General features: G+C 43.0%; 1 protein-coding gene across 3 annotated transcripts in view; it reads left to right on the top strand.

Moving 5' to 3' along the window:
* The first annotated feature begins 4,533 nt into the window (after window positions 1-4,533).
* The window catches only part of FAM20C (FAM20C golgi associated secretory pathway kinase), a 98,280-nt gene continuing 79,909 nt past the window's right edge, over window positions 4,534-22,904 (top strand). For 2 of the 3 annotated variants that reach the window (XM_085858081.1, XM_085858080.1), the window contains exon 1: window positions 4,534-5,314. In XM_085858081.1, coding sequence (XP_085714207.1) covers window positions 4,926-5,314 — 389 coding nt within the window. In that variant the 5' untranslated portion in view covers window positions 4,534-4,925. Of the gene's footprint in view, window positions 5,315-5,943; window positions 6,178-22,904 lie in introns of all 3 variants that reach the window. The other variant, XM_085858082.1, reaches the window with a different exon arrangement.

Genomic DNA, 22,904 nt, shown 5'->3' with positions numbered 1-22,904 from the left:
TTCTGATGGTTTTGGGAGTTTTCAATGAAATTACCTAATTTTTCTTTTTTTTCTTTTTTGGCAAAATAAATGAAGGTCATAGTATGTAACTTATTCTAGCAATTAATCTAATAATCAAAATACCAATTTCTGGGATTATTAAGAAATAATACACACCTTTTTTTATTACTGCTCTATTCAGTGACTGTCAGATGCTGAAAAGCACTAAAAGAGAGAAGATTTATCGAACAAATTATTGGACGTAAATTTTCAATTCAATCAATTCTGGGAGTAACAAAAAGCTCTCTAAATTCTCCAAAACTGTTTTAACTGCCTTCTAAATTAATAAAATATTTTTAAATACCTGGAAAAATATTATACATTTTTTTTAAGAAAATTAATTTTTTCATCAAATTCAAAAAAGTTTGATGCGCAGTCGGACAAAAATACAAAATTACTCTAAACAAAAGCCACGCATGTTTTCAATATTTTTTATACTATTATATCTGTATCACTGTGCCCCATTTGTAAATAAATTTTAGTGAAAATAATCTGATGCACAGAAGAATAAAAGCATTTTTTTTAAAAAACGTGACGTGCAGTCGGACATTTGGGTTGGAAAGTTTGGTCAAGCCGCTGTAATTAAGTATCCACCCGGATCATCTCAATTTTTTTACATTGACTAATTATTGGTAATAAGTTGAATAATAGAAGACATGTAAATATGAGTTATTGATAAACTAGTCATTTTGTTAGGGGATTTCATAGTCCCAGGCTCTAAAAGGGCAATAAGACGAGAAAAAACTCGGGGGGGGGGGGCACTCGGTAGAGTGCAAAACCTCCGCCGCCAATACTGCTGGGTCACTCAAGTGAACCTGATATCCTATTCATTCAATTTGACGTCAACAGTGCTCACAGAGTTATAGTTTGCAACTTTCCCTTTTAACTTTTACATACTCAATTCATTTGTCATAACTAGATTCCTTGAGACAGAAATTGATTTTACGTGGGTATATCCACCTGAAGTTCCAAAATCAGCCGCAATTATAATTTTGGAATGTTTTTTTTTTGGAAATGACTTATAACATGTAGAAATGCAAAAAAAAAATCGAAATTTTGTTGAAAAAAAGTTGCAAAATTTTCTGGTTTTTTTTCTCTAACAATTTTTTTTTTTGGAAGGGGGGGGGGTTGGAAATCACTTAAAACATGTAGAAATGCAAAAACAAAAATTCAAATATTTTTTTTAAATGGCCGCCATAGCGGCCATTTTGGACTTTGGACCAAGTCCAAAATCTAATGGCATGATCCTTGGACCATACCTAATCTCCCCACCAAGTTTCGTCGAAATTCGTCAAGGAGTTTTTCCGTAATACTGTTCACAAACAAACAAACAGACAGGGGTGAAAACAGTAACCTCCGTCCATCTTCGATGGCGGAGGTTAATAAAAATATGGCAGAATCTGCATATATCATGCGAATCCACCACTGACCGACACAAATGCTGATTTTCTCAGACGGTGGGTGACAACCTTTTGATTAGATGAGAAATTTCATATAGAATGTTTTATATGTTGTATTTTTGCATGGTCTAATATATGTCGTATTTTAAGGTGAAACAAGAAAAAGGCCAATACTGGGCATATATATTCAATAAAAATCCTGTAGATTCAGTAATATACATCATAGACCCATGAACCTATATATTTTAAGGTCCTATGGAACACTGTCTGTGCAATGAACCAAATTTCATGACCAGTAGTAGTCTTTGTGACTTTCAAAAATAACACTCAAGTCAGGGTATGCCCTAAAATAGCGGTGGTAACCACTTACATGCGCTTAGCCTCACACATATTTGGCTGTTACGGGACGTGAACTGTGCCTTGCTGCTCTATCCAGCTCGGAGGTGTTATACTATGTACGTAATATGTATATGCCAACATAAAATTCTTCTAACTCATATGGTCTGCAAAATTATTTTCAATTGAAGGATGCATGACCTTTGACCTTTGTTTCCAAAATCGAATTAGCTCATATTTGTTCTGCAGTCCAAACCTGTCGCACATTTAGTTGAAATTGTTGGTGGTTCAAAAAATATCATGGTTGAAAAAAAACAACCCGCCAATGAACAGCCGGATGGACAACCCATAAACAATGCTTCTGGCTTTCGGCTGCGAAGGCATAAAAATTAAAACATTGTGATTGATTTAGTTGAATGATGCAGTCTGCCTGCAGACTAATGTGCATGGTCATGCAAGGCCATTAAAGGCTTGTCCAAAGGCAGTACAAATGCACCTTTGCCCAAAGGTCAAAACGAATGCTCCTACAAAGGACACTTAATGTTTCTCTGTTAAGAAACACTTTTATCTCAACGGGATAAAATCCAAACATGACAAAGATCAAAGTGCATGTTTTGGTTTGCACAAACAGTACACATACACCTTGACTCGAAGGACAGAATGCATGATATAGTAAGTAATTCTTGCTGTGTCTCTGTTGTGAAGTTCCTTTTTATTACAAAGAATGTGAAAAGATCCAAACCTTAGGACAATGGAAAATCCTATTCTGCAAGGATAAGCTTTTGAACCCATCCTCCCATTGGAAGAGATGCAGGACCTGGAGCTCCTCGGCTTCACAATCTATTAACCTCCAGTCTTTGGTGGATCACATGGCCAAACTGACTTCTATGGTTGGACGATGGACGATTGCCGGTACACCACCATCTCACGTTGTCCACCAATACAGACAAAAATCATTCTCCGTGGAGCTAAGTTGTTTCTCAGATACTCAGAGCTCATCACATTGTGCATGGTCTTTATCCATAGTATTGTGGTGTGTGTCCCCACTCTGGGTTGGTGCAACTGCCTCCCATTTGGCTCTCCTGGAGGTGATTGAGTCCAAGGCTCTCTGTGTTATTGGCTTATCTTGGCAACTCATCAGCACATCTTAATTACCTCCACCACCGAAGGTGGACGGAGGTTGTTTTCACCACTGGCTGTGTCTGTCTGTGAGCAGGATATCTCAAAACATTATGGATGGATTCGGACGAAACCTGGTGAACAGTTGGGTGGGTGATAAGGACGAATCGATTCAATTTTGGTGAAGAATAGGATATGAGAAATTTTTAGTTTTGTAAATGATTCTTTACTATTGAGAGATGGGGCCAAAAACGATATCCAGTACCACATAGCGTGATATTTCAAAAAGGTGTAGATGAGTTTGGTATGTGACAAGAACAAGCCAATTCGATTTTGGTTCAGGTCCAGTTCCAGATCCAGCCTATCAGTGGGATACAAAATGTAAACTGTTCAGCCTTGTGGAGGGATGTGCTCTACTGAGTGCCGTTCTCATTGAACAATGAGGTTAATTACTGGAACTTTGAAATCAATCCTAGTTCAGTGGTTATCTGTCAAACATCCCCTCCGCCCTTATCAATCTGGTGGAATACAGTTACAAACATGGATAATCTGAATAAGTACAATAACCTCGATCTTCCAATCCACAGAGACCTGAGAGATGTTCCAACTCGCCACATGATCTTCCGAAACCCTCTCTGGTCACTAACTCAGCACCTCCTACCCCACACCACTGAAGAATCTTGGAAGAAAGTGTGGCCTGAAAAAAAAAACATTTCCAACAAATTCATAGTTCACCATTGAAAAATTCATTAGCCTGGTTTCAATCTGCCGAATGGAGAACCCTCAACAGCATAAGGACGTGTGGACGGACAACCATCAACAGGATAAGGACGTGTGGACAGACAACCCTCAACAGGATAAGGACGAGATGTGGCCACCTGATACACAACTGACACCTGAAAACCTCACCCAGCTGTGACTGCGGAAACTCTGACCAACGATGGAGCTCATCATAACATCCTGTCTCCAACACAAGTTTCAGGGTATCATCTTGGAGTTCAACCATCCCTTCAGCACGACATTGAACTGGCTAGGGGACTTACAACTAAAACTGTGATAATAGCTTCTGCTCAGCAATGCAAAAGAAGAAGAATCTCGGCAGGAGGCTGAGTCTCCAGGACTGCTTCTCATATGCACCTTGGCCCCAAAGTCAAAACATACGTTCAATCTGCCTTCAAGCATCAAAATGAAACAATGCCGAATTATACATCTCACTTGATGTGTTGAGTTATCATTTATTGTGGTTCATCTATATGGATATAATCAATATACAGATGAACTACATGGGAGAAAAAGGAACTAAGATGAGTTCACCAACCCTGGGGCTGCAGCAATGACCAGGGATGAGTAATGCTGCAAACAAGGAGGCAATAATTTGGTTATGGAGAAAGGTGGGGGTTGGGATGATATTTAGAATTAAGCCTTCCTTAATCTTCAAACCAAACCAAACATGTTTCTGATACAATTCATTGTTGCTCCTCTCAATGATCACCGTAAAGGGTGTGGATATGAGGAAGGCTGGATATTACATCGAGCGCAGCAGCTGGGTGGTGGATGTGACAAAGATAGGAGAGTGAGGAGTGGGAGGGAGGGGAGGAGATACTATTTAAAAGCAGCAAGCGTGGATGAGCTGAGAGAGATGTGAGGTAGAAAGGTCAGAAAAGGTGGCAAACAAAAACATCTGGTGGGAGTAGGGGTGGACGAATAATTTTAGAGAGGAGCGAGGAGTCTGGGGCGTAGCGAAGAAAGAGGGAGGGGCGAGGAATCATCGGGGTGGAGCGAAGAGGCTGCTGGAGAAGCAAAATAAAAGGAGCGAAGGATTTGAGGGAGGAGCTAAGAATTTTTGGGAGGAGCGAAGTGCAAACAAGAGGTTGTTGACGCTTTTCCGGGTGGATTGCATTTTCCGTGGATGCCATGCCCGGCCCGGCGGGGGATCTCGGCCGAAGGGCCGGGATGTCTGCATTGGGCAGCTCCTAGTGAGGGTCGAGCCAGAGGAGCCGCGCTCGCCGGGCCGGGCTGGCTTGGCTCGAGATGGCGCTACCGCTATTCAAGCGCAAGTTCAAGGTAGTGGCTGTGACGTTACTACTCACCATGTGCGCCCTGCACATCGCGCTGGATCTGCTTCCACGATTGTCCTCTGGTTCATCCGAGGCCCGTGGAGGCTCCACGTGTTCCTGCGCCCCGAGCGCAGCCGGGGAGGCTCTCGGGCGAGCTTTCTCAAACCTGAGCAGCGTATCGGGTGGACCCGCGCTCGGACTCGGACCCGCAAGCCCGAGCAGAGGTTCGTCCCGCCTCGTCGCTCTGTTCCAGCAACCGATTTACCGCACAGCGAGGCCTGCATTGGACGAGAAGAATCGTCTATTCACGGTGCGGTCCATTGGACACCTGGACTCGCGGAAAGAGGCTGACAGCGATGGATGGTAATCCGTCTGCGAAGTTTTCTGTCACGTTACATTTGTCCCTGAAAGTTGAAACTGTCTGTATATCCCTTCGTCTGCAAATTTTCACCTGTTCCTGACATCCCCGTCCCCTTATAACTTCAACGAAGAATAAGATTCCTGATGGATTCGCAAACACTGTTTTTTTTTCTCATTAAAAAATGAGTGCTTTTCACAAAATCATCACAAAACTACAAAAGGACAACATTTGGACGCAACTTGAGAATTTGTAATCGAGTGAATGATTAGACCTCAAATATTCGTCATGGAGGGTCAAACTAAAGAAAGTAAACTTTAAATGCATTGATTAGTGGTATACACTTTAAAAAAAGGATCTTTCTCAAGTACTTCTGTGTCAATCAATCAATCGTGAACGGATTCATCATTTTGGGTCAAATATGGGATTTGAATGAATTAAATTCTGTTATTCCTTCCTTTGTCTAATTCATTCGTTTATTCTCTGTAGAAGCCTGGATTCTGTATTATCTCAAGCTCTCAACATTATTTGTGATGAGGCAAAACCACAAGTTCTGTAGTTCTCACAACACAGAGGTTGGTTGTCTCTTTTGTAACTCCTCACCTCCTTCGTCTACCTCCCTCTGCTCCCTCAGCTCTATTTGACCTTCCCCAGCGCTTACAGGATGCACCTGACCTTGCAGCAACCCTCACCTGGTTTAAACTACCGAAATCGAGCCTCGGCACACAACTACACTCTTGTGTTCCAGTTTTTCTTCCGTTTGTGCAACTGCCTTCCGGATGTGGTTCAGTTGCACTCTTCGCTCCAGTCCATCGACAAGGCCATGTATGCCACCATCTCATGTCATCCACCATCTTTCCCAAAATAGGTGATCAAGCATTTAAAGTTTGTTCCAAAACGGTGAATCCATATACGTCTCTGTCTCTCTTCCTTCATACAATTTGTTTTCAAAGTCTTCTTGTCTTTTGTGGTTTCCTTTATTTATTTATTTATTCTTCTTAATTTCTACCCTTGTCGGTCTCATTTTAAATCGCTGACTCATTTTCAATTTTACTCTTCTTTGTAAAGTGCTTTCAGATTATATTTAAAGGTGAGATGGAAAAAATTGAGGCCACTGACTGATGTGAGAGCATCAAAGCCCTTTTTTTCTTCTCATTCTCATTCTTACATATATAGTATGTATGTATGTATGTATGTATGTATATCTGCATAGATACACATACACACACACACAAGACCAAGGGTCATGGAAGAGCAAGGTTAAATTGATATTAGGGGAGTGACCGAGCAGGGCAACAATTGCACTAGAAAGGGAATCGACAAAGGGGAGGGGCAACTATCAGGAATGTTTCTTCATGGTAGTTGTACTCCCACCTCCCCATGCAAGACTGGAGTCAAATCTTCCCCCACTCCTCCTTGCTGCCCAGATTCATCAGGGCAGCATGGTTATGGTCAGAGTACCGATCAATCCCCATGGATTAGTCCACTCCCCCTCATCTTCTACACGATCCCCTCCCACATCACACTCGCAAGCACATCACATATCGACAACAATTCTCCTCCCCCCCCTCCTTTTTGGGAACAAGAAGACATAGAAACTAACTGGGCTCACCACAATGTACATTTGCCCAACATGTAAAACTCACATCACTAGCTCCAGAGTCAGAGGAGGTTCTTTCTGCTGCACAAGGTGCGCTGAATGGTTCCATCTTACCTGTACCTCTCTCAGTAAACAATCCGATTACACACATCCAATAACATGAACCTGCACAGCTTTCAGCAGAATTCAAGCTCAGACACGATGCACCTATACATGTCTCAAACACATTACCACCACTCTCATCACTTCCACCCCATACACCCAGTGCCGGATTAAGCCTCGGCTGGCCCTAAGGCACATTTTGAAATTTTAGAGAATGGCCTGAAAATTTTAAATTAGATCTCGGGCTCATGGAAATGGACCCCAGACAAAAGATGAACTGATTCAAGAACAAAATATTTAATACAAAAAAAGACAAATATTTAATGTGAAAAGAAAATAGTTTATTTAATCCCTCTATACAATTTACAGTGTATTAATATATGCATGACAAAACACGTACAGATTTGGCACTTTGCTTTACAGTTTACTAGACCTTGGATTGCAACCTTGCACGCTTTTACAACTGCAAACTCTTCAATTACGGAACTGAAGTCCAGTTCTCAGAGCAAATCACTTTCAACGCACAAAAGGGCCAACGCACCAAGACGCTGTTTATGCATGGTAGAACGCTTCACATCTTTGATTCGCTTTAGCTGCGAAAATGAGCGTTCTCCTGAACAATTGGTGGCCATCAGTGCTAAGCATATTCGGAGAGCCACTTCACTGTTTGGAAAGGCTGCATTCACTCCAGTGGTGTGCAGCAGCGCAAACATATGCTGTGCACACCCTGTTGAGGAGGAACTTGATGGCAGTTTGTTTTTATACCAGCAAATGAACTGACGGAACTCTGACGCAAAATCAGTATTCAGATCCTTGTGATACACACACTGACAAGCCCTGTAATAGCAGTGTTGATATCCTCGTCGGTCATAGAGTCAAACTCTGCCAGAACGCCAAACCGCTGCAGCACTACAGAATACGCCTCTATGCGTTTCTGCAATGCACTTCGCAGTTGGTCAATGATGACATAAAATGTATTAACTTTGAATTTTTCTTGGCCCGTCATCCCTTCTGTGGCATCAGTAGCATTTCCATCATTGTCACACTTTTTACGCTTGGGCATTCGCTGACTTTCGGACTTGTAAGTGCTGTTGCCGCAGCGATCACATGCTTGTTGCTCATAGAAATCCAAATTTTCTCTGCGTGCATCTAAAAACTCATTCAAACTCTTCAGCAGACAAATCGCTGGTGTTAATTCTATGGTGGCACTTTGCAACAACTTGCTGCAGCAGTTGAAGTGCTGCAAAATATCATTCCAAAGTTCACACATCAGGGCAACTTCTATGGTGCCCATCTTTTCTGCTAAAGAATCCGCCTCATTTTGTGTCTCCCTGTTCTGATTTTCATCTGCAGAGATCTCTTCGAGAGCACTCTGGAATTGGCGGTAACCGCGGAACAGAGCTTCAGTGGCATCAGCTCGGGCAGACCACCGGGTATCCGATGGGTGTTTCGGAACAAGGCACCCAGGTTGCTGTTTCACTTGGGTCTGCAGGACACCCCAACGGTGCATGGATGCCACAAAGAACGCATACAGGCGCTGCAAAAACCCCAAAAATGCAACCACTTCAATGCAACAATCTGCGGACTGACCAACTAGGTTCAAAGAGTGACCTACACAGGGAATGTAATCAACCAAACTGTTCTTGTTTTCCAAAATTTGCTGCATACCATTGTACTTGCCCGACATATTACTAGCATTGTCATACATCTGACCGCGGCAATTGTCAAAGTCAATGTCATGGTTCTTCAAGTATTGGAGAAGAGTATCAGCAAGATTCTGACCTGTATGACTAGAGATACTAATGAACGTGAGGAAACGCTCGACAGGCTTGTGATCTGTCTTGTTGACGTAGCAAAGGATGATAGTGAGCTGGTCCGTATGGGCAATGTCTGGTGTGGAGTCCACTGAAACAGAGAAATACCGCGACTTCGAAATCTCATCCTTGATGCAACCAAGTACTTGCTTGCCCATCATAGCAATTAATTCTTCGCAGATTGCTTTTGACAAATAAGACGTGTGACCGCGACCCCAATTGGCACGGTAATGGATGTGCTGGGACAAAAACGGATCAAACTGGCCAATCAACTCCAAAATGCCCAAGTAATTACCATTGCTGCTGGAGCCAACAATTTCGTTACTCCCTCAAAACGACTGACCCCTCTCGCAAAGAAAAGTAATTGTGGAAACACAACGTGTCAACACATTTTTCCAATAGCTGCGCTGCTCCAGCATGTTTTGATGCAATTGCTTATCAACTCGACCGGCATCAGCACTCCGTTGACAAAATGTTACAACTGTTTCTATGTGCTTTGGGCTGATTTCATGGGCCTTCAAGTACTGAACCGTATTCTTCCAATCAGTAAATCCCAAGCCAGAAAGCTGTGCACCTCTGTCAGAGGAAAACAGAGTGCATGGAAAACAGAAAACGCAAGCTTTGGCAGGAGAATAAACCAACCAATCACGATCAGCTACCTCCCCATTTGGCAAAACCCATTTGAAGGCACCGGCATTAAGAAAGCGATTCACCCCAGAGTATTCGCGCTTCGTTTCTGGATAACTGTCATCCAAGTTCCGAAAATGGTCAGTGCCCAAGCTGATGCACACATGGCACAGTTTGTCTGTGGTGTTACCAAACAACCCGACATCGTTGGGAATCAGTGGAGTCGATACTGAAGCACCTTCGCCCCTAGTAGTGGGGCAGATAACAGCAATTTTTGAGAGGAATCGTGCAAATGATGATACAAGCATCAAATTTGGCACATTTGTTCTCCAAAGGATTCTAATCAAATCTGCCTGATTGGCCATTTGAAAATCCAAATTTTTAAAGATTTGAAAAAAAAAAAAACTTCAAAAAAAGTTAAGATCACGAATCAATGTTGGATGCTGGCTGAGATTGGTGATTGTTTCAGAAACATCATCAAAGGCGTTCCAAGTCTGCCAAGCAATTTTCTTCCCTTTACTGCGGAAGGCAGACACGACGACACATCCAGTGAACGCATGGAAGTATGGGATCCCTCTAGCTTTCTCAGGCCCTATTGCAGAAACTACCTCATGGACTGGAATCCATCGCTCCTTGGCCAAAGGCAATCCACATGTTCTCAAGACCGAGTTCCTGTAAGGATGGCAGTACAGATATTGCTATGACTAGTATGTCCGTGTAATTATCCTTAATGATAATAGACTTGCTACCTACCATCCGTCGTTGCATCCCTGGCGTGTACAAATATTTGAGTGTCAGCTTCTTCATGACAACATGGAGACACAGCATCCAGTGACTTCCTTGTGTTGCTAATGGCATCTTCTCCTTTTGTGACAATGACTGTGCTTGTCGTCTGTGCTTCACACATCTTTTCCGCAAGGAAGTGAAACAGCTCAGTCTTGTTGCTATCATCTCGAAGAAAGCTTCTCCAGTTACTTGGGGTCTTACTGGTTCCTGTCACTCTTCTTCTGATTCCTTGCCCCCTTTTCGACCTTGCCTCGGACTTCAGACTTGACTTCTTGTACACATCAAACACTACGTCCACCCTCTCGTACCTGGCACCATAGGATTCCACCTTTGGGATGATGTCTTCTTTAGCATAGTCATCAAATATCTTTGAAGTGCGTGGAAGTAGGTCATTGATAAGTGCTGAGCCATCAATGATGACTGCATCTCCCCTTGGTTCACTGTCTGGGATGTTCACTTGCGCTTCAAGAATTTCAGCCAGCTGTGACTTCAAATTTCTTTTGAAGTTTTTTTTTTTTTTTTTTTCAAATTTTTCAAAATTTGGATTTTCAAATGGCCAATCGGGCAGATTTGATCAGAAAGCCCTGCAGAACAGAAATGCCAAATTTGATGCTTCTATCATAATTTGCACGATTTTTCTACTATCTACTACACGATAGTGTCACCATCGTCGGCCGGCCTGTCTTCGACAGGATCAACTGCGGGGGATGTCGAAGGGGAGTCCTTAGTTGAATCTATATCATCATCACCACCAACACCAGCATCTTACTCCACCACATGGAAAAACGATGTCAATTTATGAGTCTTCTTGAGTAGTTGATCCTCCTTATGCTTCTTTTTCTGCAACTCCTGAGCTCGCTCCCAGCCACCTTTGCGTCCTGACATAATGATGGATTGAATCTGCAAATAGAACATCAGATGTACAAGTTTTAAAACCTTTTATTATAAAATACAAACCACATTAAACACTATGCAGTGTTTAACTCACCTCTGACCGCGTGTCTAATGGCGACCATGTCGAGTCGGAGACGGGGCGTGGAAGACGCCCGTTCCCTGCCGATTGGCTAAGGAGGGACGCCATGCCTACGCTCGACTCCGCCCACGCGCGCGCCTGCTGGCTGACGTGCGCACGAAGAATGCCGCGAGCGTCATGGCATCAGGATTGACGTGAAGATGGCGTTGTTGTCGTTGCTGTTGTTGCGGGAGATGGAGTATTCCAATAACAAATCGCAGCGCATTTACACTTATTCACCTATTAGACCAGGGGGAGGAAGCTATCTATAAAACACATTTGCCACAATAACTGAGCCAAAGGAACCTGTATGTTGTATGCGATAGATTTCCAAATTCGTAACAATATTACTCGACCAATATAATAAGAATTGTATGTAAAAAAAAAAAAAGTTGCCTAAATTTTTGTGGCCCGAATTTTTGGCTGGCCTAAGGCACATGCCTTGTCTGCCTAATGGTTAATCTGGCTCTGCATACACCATTGCCACCACTCCCATCACTTCCACCCTTTACACCATCAACACCACCACCTGCACACAACCGACCACCTCAACCCCAAAAACATACACATAGCCTTAATATCCTCCAATACAACACAGATGGCCTCATCAGTGAGGCCATGCAACTTGGGCACTTCATTCTCACAAACACCATTCACAAAGCCAGCATACAAAAAACCAAATTACACCAGAAAAACAAAGCACCGAGCATTCCCAACTACACATCGATATGCATAGACAGACCGAACACCAGAGGTGGAGGCCTCATCACATAGATACACATGTTAATCAGACACATCTCATGAGAGACACAAAAGTAGTTCTACCACCAGACAACACACTTGAACTTCAAGTATTAAAAATTAAAACAAGTCACAAAACAACAAGCAGTCATAGACTGGTACTTACGAAATCGTCAACTTGACCTCTCACCTTGTCTAATAAAAGCTGTCTCTAGAGAAGTTAGCGAGAGCAAACCAGAAGTTTCTACGATGATTCTGCACCAAACCATCAAAAATCGTAACGTCGACCGAAGCAAAAATCTCCATTTCTTGACGCAATTATTTAATATTATTTTATCAGTCACAAAACCGTAATATTCCGCCATCCACCAACAATATTTACATAATCCGACAGCTTAGTGAGTCAGGCATGCGACGATAACCTTTATTGGGATAAAAAATGACTTTCAAACACCATCTTTATTGAAAACACCGTCAGCGCGCACACGGGAAACCTTTAATTAATCAACGACGCCTCTGCCCGAGCGCGCTGCACCACGTGACGACCCGTGACGCGGCGAGTGAAATATTTTTTATACAATCTTAAAACGTCTCCAAAGCATCTGATTTTTACCAGAATTTCGACAACCGAGTTTTAAGCGTCCTAAGCGATCGCAAAAACCGAAGACATAATTAAAATCGAAGTTAAAACAAACTCGTAACGTCGATCGAAGCAAAAATACTCCATTTCTCCACATGAATTTACGGAATTATGTCTGACCTCACTGTGACCTTGACCTTTGACCGATTTTGACCAAAATCTAATCAGCGCTAGCTATCACCCTACTGAATCACGTGGTGTAATTTGACATTGGTAGCTTCTTCCGTTCTCGAGTTATCGTGCCTACAAACACACACACACACACACACACACACACACACACAAACAAACAGAGGACGGAAGTCATCAATATACTTACGAAATCTTTAGATTTCGTAAGTAAAAAAGGAACATGTAAACATCTACATACTACCAGACACATCCCACACTGTACTAACCAAATGCTCACCGTGCCCAAAGAGTTTATAGAACACCTTTCCCTGCACAGTGTTCAATTATATGATTAAACAAGTGAAATCCTTCAATACATCGCGTGTGGTGAAGCAAATGAGTACACTAATGTTAAAATATGCAATTTATGCTTTTTCAGTTGAAAAACAATTAAAAAGCGTACTTGATATTTGAAATGTAAAAATCTTATTATTGTGATAAGCACCTTTATATATAACAGAAGGAATGAAATAGTTCGATACAGCGTGGCAGGAGGCCCATAAGAAGAACTCAGCTTTCGGCGATCGGCGCGAAATGCGATGGTGGGCGGAAATGATGTCTTTTGGCGTGAAATGCGATGGTGGGAAGAAATGACGTCTTTCGGCACGAAATGCGATGGTGGGCGGAAATGACGTCTTTCGGTGCGAAATGCGATGGTGGGCGGAAATGACGTCTTTCGGCGCGAAATGGGAGGGTGGGCAGAAATGACGTCTTTCGGCGCGAAATGCGATGGTGGGTGGAAATGACGTCTTTCGGTCGTTCGTACATGAGAGGGGCGCGTTTCATGCTTTTTTTCCGTCAAGCAATAAATTCAATGGTTTTCACATATATAACACGTTAGTTTCACAAATTTCCATTGAAATACTCGGGTATTTCCGTCAATTGTCACCATTTCGGTCTAGGTTATGCACTGCATCTACTGGACGGCCGTCATTGGCTGTCACAGGCACGTGGGGGAGGGGGGGGACACCAGAGACGTGGTAGACACAGGGGACATTTCAAACTCGGTGCAATTGTATACAGCGCACGCGCCGTAAAAAATAATAGATAATACCATTCCTTTCTCACCATACAGGCACAAAGGGCTGTCTAGGCAGTTTCATTGGCAAGGAGTACAGTGCTGGATAGGTCACCACTCTTGACACAGGTTACTCTGAATTGTTATTAGCTCAGTACACTGGTACTCATTTTGCCGACCTCGCAAGGATGACTGGCTGAGTCGACCCCACCTCGTGTTAATTCATTGGCCAACAGGGCTCAAATTCAGGATCCGAAGGTCCCAAGCCAGCCAGCTTAACTGCTAAGCCAACACCAGGCACGTTCAATCATGGAGTCTGCCGGTACTCTCAATGTAGGGATTGCGCGGGGAAAAAATGGCCACTCCATCTCCGACATCCAAAAGTAAAGTTGGAATATCTTCTCTAAAAAGTTGCTTCGGCTACAAATGAGAACATACTTGGTTTGTTCAGCTCATTGTTGAGGCAGGGATCACTTTTCAGATCTCCAGACCATGTAAAAAGCAAAACAAAAAACAAAAAAACCGATATTGGTCAAACCTGGGAATTCATCTTCTCGTTCATGACAGTAATTTTTTTCAGACGCCATATTTCCGAGCTGCCTCTATCAATGATTTCGGTACCATCCAGCAGAGTTTTACCTCGTGCATCGTCCTTTGTTATTGTAATTTTAAAGGATTCCATGAAACGTACGCAAAACTATATTCCTTTGTAAACGAATAGGCAGGATCCGAGGGGTGGGCGGGACGGTACGACTGTCAATCACCCTGATGGGGGCGGGGCTGCTACACATTTGCCTCATTGTCGTGTATATGGACATGAAATTGCATCATGCCTCAGGAAATCCCTCGTTCTTCAGTGTTATATTTATGAAAATATAATAATAGCGAGGTACCAGTGCTTCACACGGAACACACGTGATCAAGAACCTTCTCGAGTCGCGGTTTCTTGGTGGCAGATTTGCGACGTATGTGGGCATCTGGCATCATCCAGAACACCCGAAACATGATATCCATTCTAACTCTGAATTAATAAATATTTGAAATGACATTTAGTGTTCCTTTCATCTTTGCTTTGATATACTGCATCGAGTATGTTTTACGTTCAATTGATCAGAGGTAACTTTATTTTGCTGATTTGCACATATTGTTGTGGTTCGGGGGCAGGGAACGACCGCTAGATGGAGCAGTTGTGCCTTCTCCCAATGAACACCCGGAATTGAAGGTTGTCACTCCGGATAACTCCGAAGTCGACGGGTTGCTTAATGAACCGTGGGTGCCAATATTTTGACCGCGCGGTTAGGGTCTTTTTGTCTGATTCCAATTTACCTAATTAGCCGCGCGGTCCAGCTACCGGGGAAACCACACCCTCGGCCAGCTTTGTCCGAACCGAGTCGCTGTTACCCACTCGGATCCCGCGTAACCGAGCGGAAATTACCAAAGCCGCGCCGGCCCAAATAACAATATACGGCACAATCGGCCTCACTATAACTCGAACCCGAACCATGCTAGGCCAATGAGAGAAAGCACAGAAAATGAGCTGGTACATTTAACACGGGTTTTTTCACAATAATCACAAACCACTCGCTCAGGGTGACGGAGCACGAACCACTTGCTCAGGGTGATGGAGCACGAACCACTCGCTCAGGGTGATGGAGCACGAACCACTCGCTCAGGGTGACGGAGCACGAACCACTCGCTCAGGGTGACTGAGCACGAACCAATCGCTCAGGGTGACGGAGCACGAACCACTCGCTCAGGGTGATGGAGCACGAACCACTCGCTCAGGGTGACGGAGCACGATACCACTCGAGTCGACTATCGACAATCGGTGCTTGACAAGTGGCTTAAGCACTCAAGCAACCACTCCAATTCAATGGTTGATAAGGAACGGTTGGCCAGGCTGTCGCTGCATTCCATAAAGGATCCCTTTAACTTTAAAGCCGATCTTCACCACACACACAGCAGTTAATGAAATAAAATGACTGTTCAAATAATCACTTTATCCACAAAAGAGTTATTGCTTAATGCAGAACAACCCTGGAGACATCGCAAAATTAAATTGCCCGTGAAATGTAATTTTGCCTTCTCGTCTGTGCACGTGTCATGTCGTCCATCGGTTCAGGGTCTGCGCAAACTTTATAACTTTTTAAAAAAAACATGTTTTTCACCAGATTTGCTTTGATTCCCTGTGGAGCACCTCACGAAACCTCCGAAAATATAGACAGATCTGGCAGAGGCTATGGATAAGCAGTCCCTCTGGGGGACAGGGTGCGAGGTCTAGCAGTGAATAAATTAAATCATATACCTCAATGAAGCTGGTTAATTTTGGCATGCTCAATGATGCTGGTATCTTCTCCAAACATTAGAAAAAGATAAGTTTAAAGCTTTGGAAATTTCACATTTTCTGGTGTATGTATGGAGAAGGAGGGAAGCCTTGTTTGCTTAAAGTTAAGAGGTATATCGGCTTAGATATAAGACTCGTTATTTCTTTAAATTATCAGACTTCACAACATATTTTGACACTTATTTAGTCCGGACGATATGTGATGCTGAAAACCGAAATAATACTTTGATGATTTACTTTAATTGGTCCGTGAGTGTAGATCGTGGAAAATCATATTTTAAAAATGCATGAAATCGCTCCAAGCTCTTAATATGAAAACAATAGTACTTACAAAAGCAGTGTATCCAGCGATTTGTAGCTATAATGAACAGGCATTCGATAATATGAGTGAGGAAAGTGGAAAAAAAAACAAAAAAAAACTTTCGTTCAGAAATTGTTGCGGTCTGTTCCAAGTCAGGGCAAGATTGAGCAGGCCAAAAAACATGGCGGTTTCAGATCCCAGCAAGGTTACCAAGGAAACGCCTTAATACCCCATCGAGAGCGGTGACCGAGGATGCGCCTGATATAGGATATATAATTAAATAAGGCCGTTAATTATATCTTCAATCTCTCTGTGTGTGTGTCTGTCTGTCTGTCCATCTGTTTGTTTGTCTGCGACCGCCGTTTCTCGACAACCGCCGGTCCGATCTGATTGAAACTTGCCAGGAATATTGCTGGGGCCCCGCAGATGTGCCTTTTTGATGTTTGATGTCAATCGGACGAGGGATTCCCAAGTTACGGATATTTATCTGTCGACCAATGACGAAACTCGGTGCTATGACGTCATGAATAACGTCACAATTAATGTTTATTTATATATTTTTTATTTTTTTATTTTTTTTGCACGATTGACGGTCCGATCTGATTGAAACTTGCCATACCAGCAATATTGCTGGGGACCCGCGGATGTGCCTTTTCGAGGTTTGATATTAATCAGACGAGCGGTTCCCAAGTTACGGCCATTTTTCTGTCGACCAATGACAAGACACGGTGCTCTGACGTCACGAATGATGTCACAATCAATGTTTGTTTGTTTATTTATTTATTTTATTTTTTGCACGATTGACGGTCCGATCTGATTGAAACTTGCCAGGAATATTGCCGGGGACCCGCGGATGTGCCTTTTCAAGGTTTGATATTTATCGGAAAGCGGTTCCTAAGTTACGGCCATTTATCTGGCAACCAATGACAAGACACGGTGCTATGACGTCACAATTAATGTTGATTTATTTATTTATTTTTTTTGCACGATTGACGTCACAATTCTTCTTCTTCGGTTGGTATGACGTCACAATCGACGCTGGGGACCTGAGTATGTGCCTTTTCAAGGTTTTATATCGTTCTTTATCCGTTTCAGCTGTTTCCCAAGGTTTGAAAGCTGTTTTTTCCAAAGGTTCGAATTAATTGTTCAAATTATGAATTAATCCAAAGGTTTGATTTTTCCCAAGGGAAACAGCTGTTTCCCAAGGGTTTGAAAGCTGTTTTTTCAAAAGGTTTCAATTAATTGTTGTGCTTGGTAGACATTTGTGAATACATTTACAGAGAGAGGGGTGGGAGAGGAGGGGGCAAGAGAGGGGAGGGAGAGAGGGGGGTGAGAGAGGGGCCTCACAATGCAAGAGAGGGGGAGAGAGGGGGAGGCGAGAGAGGGGACGGGAGAGGGGGTGAGGGTGGGGGTGAGAGAGAGGAAGGGTGAGACTAGGGGGAGAGAGGGGGGCGAGAGAGAGGGGCGTCACAATTCAAGAGAGGGGGGAGAGGAGGGGGTGAGAGAGGAGGGGCGAGACTAGGGGGAGAGAGGTCCGATCCAAGGAGGAGGGAGAGAGAGTGGGCAAGAGAGGGGACGAGAGAGGGGGTGAGAGAGAGGGGCGTCACAATGCAAGAGAGGGGGACGGGAGAGGGGGGATGAGAGTGGGGGGAGAGAGGAAGGGCGAGACTAGGGGGGAGAGAGGGGGTGAGAGAGGGCTGCACATACTGGCACTCACCTCCGGGCACGCACCTTCGGGCCCGCACCTACGGGCCCACACTAGTATCTTCAAAAGGGGTATTTTAATTAACCCAAACATCCAATTTTTACTCTTGCTTCTCCTTGGATTTTTCTTAGTATGTATGTAAAGTTTCAGGCTGCTAGGTTTTATGGTTTTGGAGTTATGGATGAGACACACACATGCACACGCATTGACATTTATTAGCATAGATAATAAATATTTTTATTCACTTATGTAATTCAATTGAAATAAAATAAAGATTTTAAAGGTCATATGGAAACCTTATTGCTGGAAGTTTACCACCGTTGTCGCAGTGGCTACTGCTCCACCTTATTCAACACATTACATTTGTTCTTCGTGCTAGTTAGTTCTTTGTGTCCTTTAAAATTTACTTAATGCAGTAAATTTCCTGTTTGGAACGATTTTAAATTTTTGTTTAAAAAATCTATTTTGTTGAAGAGAGACAGAGCAAAAATAAAATAAAATTATCCCACTCCTCTCTGGGCATGTATGATCGGAACAAATTTAGAACCAAAGTACTGCTAAACTACAGATTCGATTTTCTGATTTGTGTTCAAATTATAACATTCAATTGAAATCAAGTTGTTCCTCGATCATAAACTAGCGTTTGTGAAGTGAACCGATTGCTTAACCCCGATTTTTGCTTCACGTGCGTGTGATAGCTACAGAACCTCTGCTCCCTCCCAAGCACTATACTCGGAGGGTCTTTAATGCCAAAGACGTGGAGTGGTACAATCATCACCAACCAAACACCAGAGGCCAAACTATTGGCATGCAACTAAATTTGTTGTTCATACTTAATGATTCAGACCAACACACACACACCGCATCAAGCTGGTTAAAATAACTCATCACGAGATATAAAAGCTTAGTGTTGGCTTAACTGTTACTGGCTTAAGATGTTAGGTCTTCAGTTCAAGCCCCTGTTGGTCTGTTGAATTAATACCATGAGGGTTGACTCAGCCTGTCATCCTTCCGAGGTCGGCAAAATGAGTACCAGTATACTGGTAACGGGGAATTACGTTAGCGGAACAATCGCGCTCCCGGAAACCGATGCAGCCAAGTAGCCACAGGGTGTATACTAATAAATAAAAACCAGATATAACATGCTGTTCTCCATCACTTTCCACCACAACTGTGGAGAACAGTAAACTACTCCGTTCAGATCTCCAAGCCATCATCATTGCCATAAACACAGACATATACCTCAATGCAAACAAAAAAAACAATATTCACCAATTACAACAAAGTAATATGGGACAATTCCAACAACTCAACACAAACATCACCAACATTGGCAACTACATCAAACAGTTCAATATGATCATCACAACTGCAGCTACCAACTATATTCCAAAGGCCAATGTCAAACAATACAACCCCAACAAGAAAAGGACCAATCAGATATTGCAGACCCTTGCCAGGACTTGTTTTGTGTGGTGTATTTTGTGTACTGGTGTGTTACATAATTAATGAGACATACTTATAACAGCCACTTTATAACTTCTGGCAGTGATGACCAGGTACCAAGACGTACAGCTTTGATGGAACCACGCTTTGATCGGACACCTGACCCCGACCCATGACTTGTTTTTTTAATATTCATTATTTAATTGAATTGAAAATGGGATTAAAATAAATTCAATTCAAGTCAAATGGTTGACCAAATAGGTATAGTCCTGCATTGGAGTAATCAGAAGGAACTCAGACAAGCAAAAAGCAAATGATTAAGTCATCAGGAGGAACCTGTATATGATTAGAATTTCAGCTGCTACTCTTCTACCCTCAAACTCATTCAGGTGCAGCCAAGTGAGCTTTATTAAAAAAAAAGAAAAAGAGCCCAGATCAAAAAAAATCAAATAATTCTGGCTGCCAGACAAATATAATCAAGTTGAAATTAAAAAAACCAGATATTCCCCATAAACGACTAGATCATAATTGTGAAGTTTCATGTCGATTGATGAAGCGGTTCCAGAGAAAACATTTAATATTTTTCTTGAATCTAATATGGCTGCCAAACCATGTGACCTATAAATTATTCCTTAAAGTTGTACACCCATGGTTTGGGGAACACTTGTGTGAAGTTTCCCCTCGATTTGTTCAGCTGTTCTGGTGAAGAAGATTTTTTTACATGTTTTAGGGTAAAATATGGCTGCCAAAGCATGTGACCGATGACATCATATGTGTGAACCTTTTGTTCCTCATGGATAGGTGGTCATACGTGTAAAGTTTTGCTTCAATCTACTCAGCCACTTCAGAGAAGATTTTAGAAGGTTAAAAAAAAGGCTGCCAAATTACGTGACCGATGACATCATCAATTTTTTTTTTTTTTGTGAACCATTTTATCCCAACATGATCCTCAAATATTTTCATACTGATCAGATGTAGTGTTCTCCATATGCAAATATGACGTCATAATGAAGGCACCTATAATGTCATAAAAAGCACGCTCATTCCCCATGAGTACTTGCCGTGTGCCAAGTTTCAATTTTTCCTTGGTGCAGTTTCAGAGATGGAGGTCCAAAGCTTTTCCGTTTTTCCAACATGACTGCCACGCCACCTGACTTATGACGTCATAATTATCAATAAAACATTCCACATGAATAGTTGCTTCTGTGGTGAAAATTTCGTCTCAATTCTACAAGCAGTTGCGGAGAAAAACACTGAAGTTATGTGTGGACAAACAAACAAATAAACAAGAAGATGTCGTGCAGAGCATGATACTTGCAAAATCCATAAAACAAATTTTACCTCAAAAATAATTAGTGGTTGAATTCAGTGACCTGATATGCAAATCCTTTTCAAATTTCAAGTCAATGGGATAAAAATTAGGCATTTTAGAAACACCACCTCAGTTGTTGACCTTGGGCCTAAGTTGACCTTTTTGTTTGTTGACTTCAAAAATAATTGGTGGATGAATTCCATAAGCTGATATGAAAATCCTCTTCAAATTTCTCGTCAATCGGTTGAAAATTGAGGATTTTAGAAATTTCAAAAATTTGTTGACCTTTGGCCTATATTGACATTTTGACCTCAAAAACAATAGGCTTCTTGCTTATGTCAAACTCTAACATGTGGTGAAGTTTCATGAAAATTTGTTTAAAATTGTGACCTGTAGGTGATTGACAGACAGACAGAATAACAAAATCAACCAACCAATATCCTTGAAAAATCTTCGATTTTGCAAGTAACAAACAAATAAACAGACCCAAATGCAATACCCTCTCCTCCGGCGAGGGTAACGACATGCCAGAAATCGCACACCTCACCAGACAACCTATAACCCAACACACCAACACCCAAAGCAGCAGACTTGGTAGAAAGGATTCAAACACTAAACACAGAAATTAACAACAAAAATATTCGTGAAAAAAACACAAGTCTGGCACCTTTCTTCTCACACGACACCACTCAACCAGTAGCAAACACTTGTACAAAATCAAGGGCATAACACCCTTACACGTGGCCATAACTGCCACAGCCAACATACCATCAGAGAAATAACAACCTAACATCCTCATAGATCATTACACAAACTTAAGTCACATAGAACCCAGAAAGGAGGAAGGAAGTAGTGTTGCGAATTTGGAAACTTACTGCACTCAACATTCAGTAGTCCCTATAGAACAGTTATATCGGTAAGTATGTGTTTTATCGATAGCTTCCTTGCCATTGTCTAATGGGAATTAAATGTACTTACGCTGTGCGTTATTTTAATAGTTAGGATTTTTTACACCCCTTATTACAACAACAACAACACCCCTTCACCTCGCTTCCTCACACCGACGCCATTGTCTACGTGCATTCGGTCACGTACGTGGGCGGAGTTTCCTCGGCCACAAAAGCTCCGACCCCGCCCCAGAGAGATGGAATGTTCCCCGCGACCAATGAGAGGCGAGACGTCTCAGACATCGACTTTCTCACGAACCCTCGACCAATGGGAGGCGTGAGACACCACGGACATCATCGACTTTCTCATGAACCCCGGACCAATGGGAGGCGAGACGTCTCAGGCGGTGATCCTTCCCATGACACCCCCTCCCGCAGGAGAAATACCATATAAGAAACGCTAGGGCCTTGGAAAGAGCGTGAACGGCAGGGTGTGCGCCAGCGTTGGGCGATCGGGTTCGAGGTGCCGGAGATCGACTCGTCTGGTCTGGTCGGCTTGGCAATGATCGGGTTCAAGGTGCCGGAGATCGACTTATCTGGTCTAGTTTGGCAGTGCTCGGGTCGTCTCTAGACTCGTTCACCTGGCGTCCGACGATTTTCCTCCGTCCCTGAGCCTGGTGCTTGGAGCGGCATCGTGTTGCGGGTTCGAGTCCCGTCGAGCCGGATCGTCGAAGACCACACGAGGTGGACAGGTCCAAGTGCAGGCTCTGGTCTCCAGTTCCCTGTCCTCGAACTGGAAGACTTCAATGAAGACCATTGGGGTCCATTTCTGTGCGTGTGAGTCTGTGTGTGGGCCCGTCTTTAAGTAGCAACTGTTAAGTGCCTTGTACATTGACTGCATTTATCAATAGTCATGATAACTCTGCCCTTACGTGCCCCCCCCCCTAATTTCCCTATTGTAAATAAATATCCTATTGTTGAATGTTTCAGCTCGTCCTCGTCCTTTCCTTCATTGACTTAGCGTGCTGCGTGTTGGGGAAATTAGCAAGGCCGTTGTGCCGCCGTGAGGGGACATCTGGACCGACGGGA

The sequence above is a fragment of the Eptatretus burgeri genome, chromosome 15, assembly GCF_056783735.1.
Source record: "Eptatretus burgeri isolate ZD-2024b chromosome 15, Ebu_testis_v1, whole genome shotgun sequence".
Classification (NCBI taxonomy): domain Eukaryota; kingdom Metazoa; phylum Chordata; class Myxini; order Myxiniformes; family Myxinidae; genus Eptatretus; species Eptatretus burgeri.
This window is presented reverse-complemented; position numbering and strand designations above follow the sequence as displayed.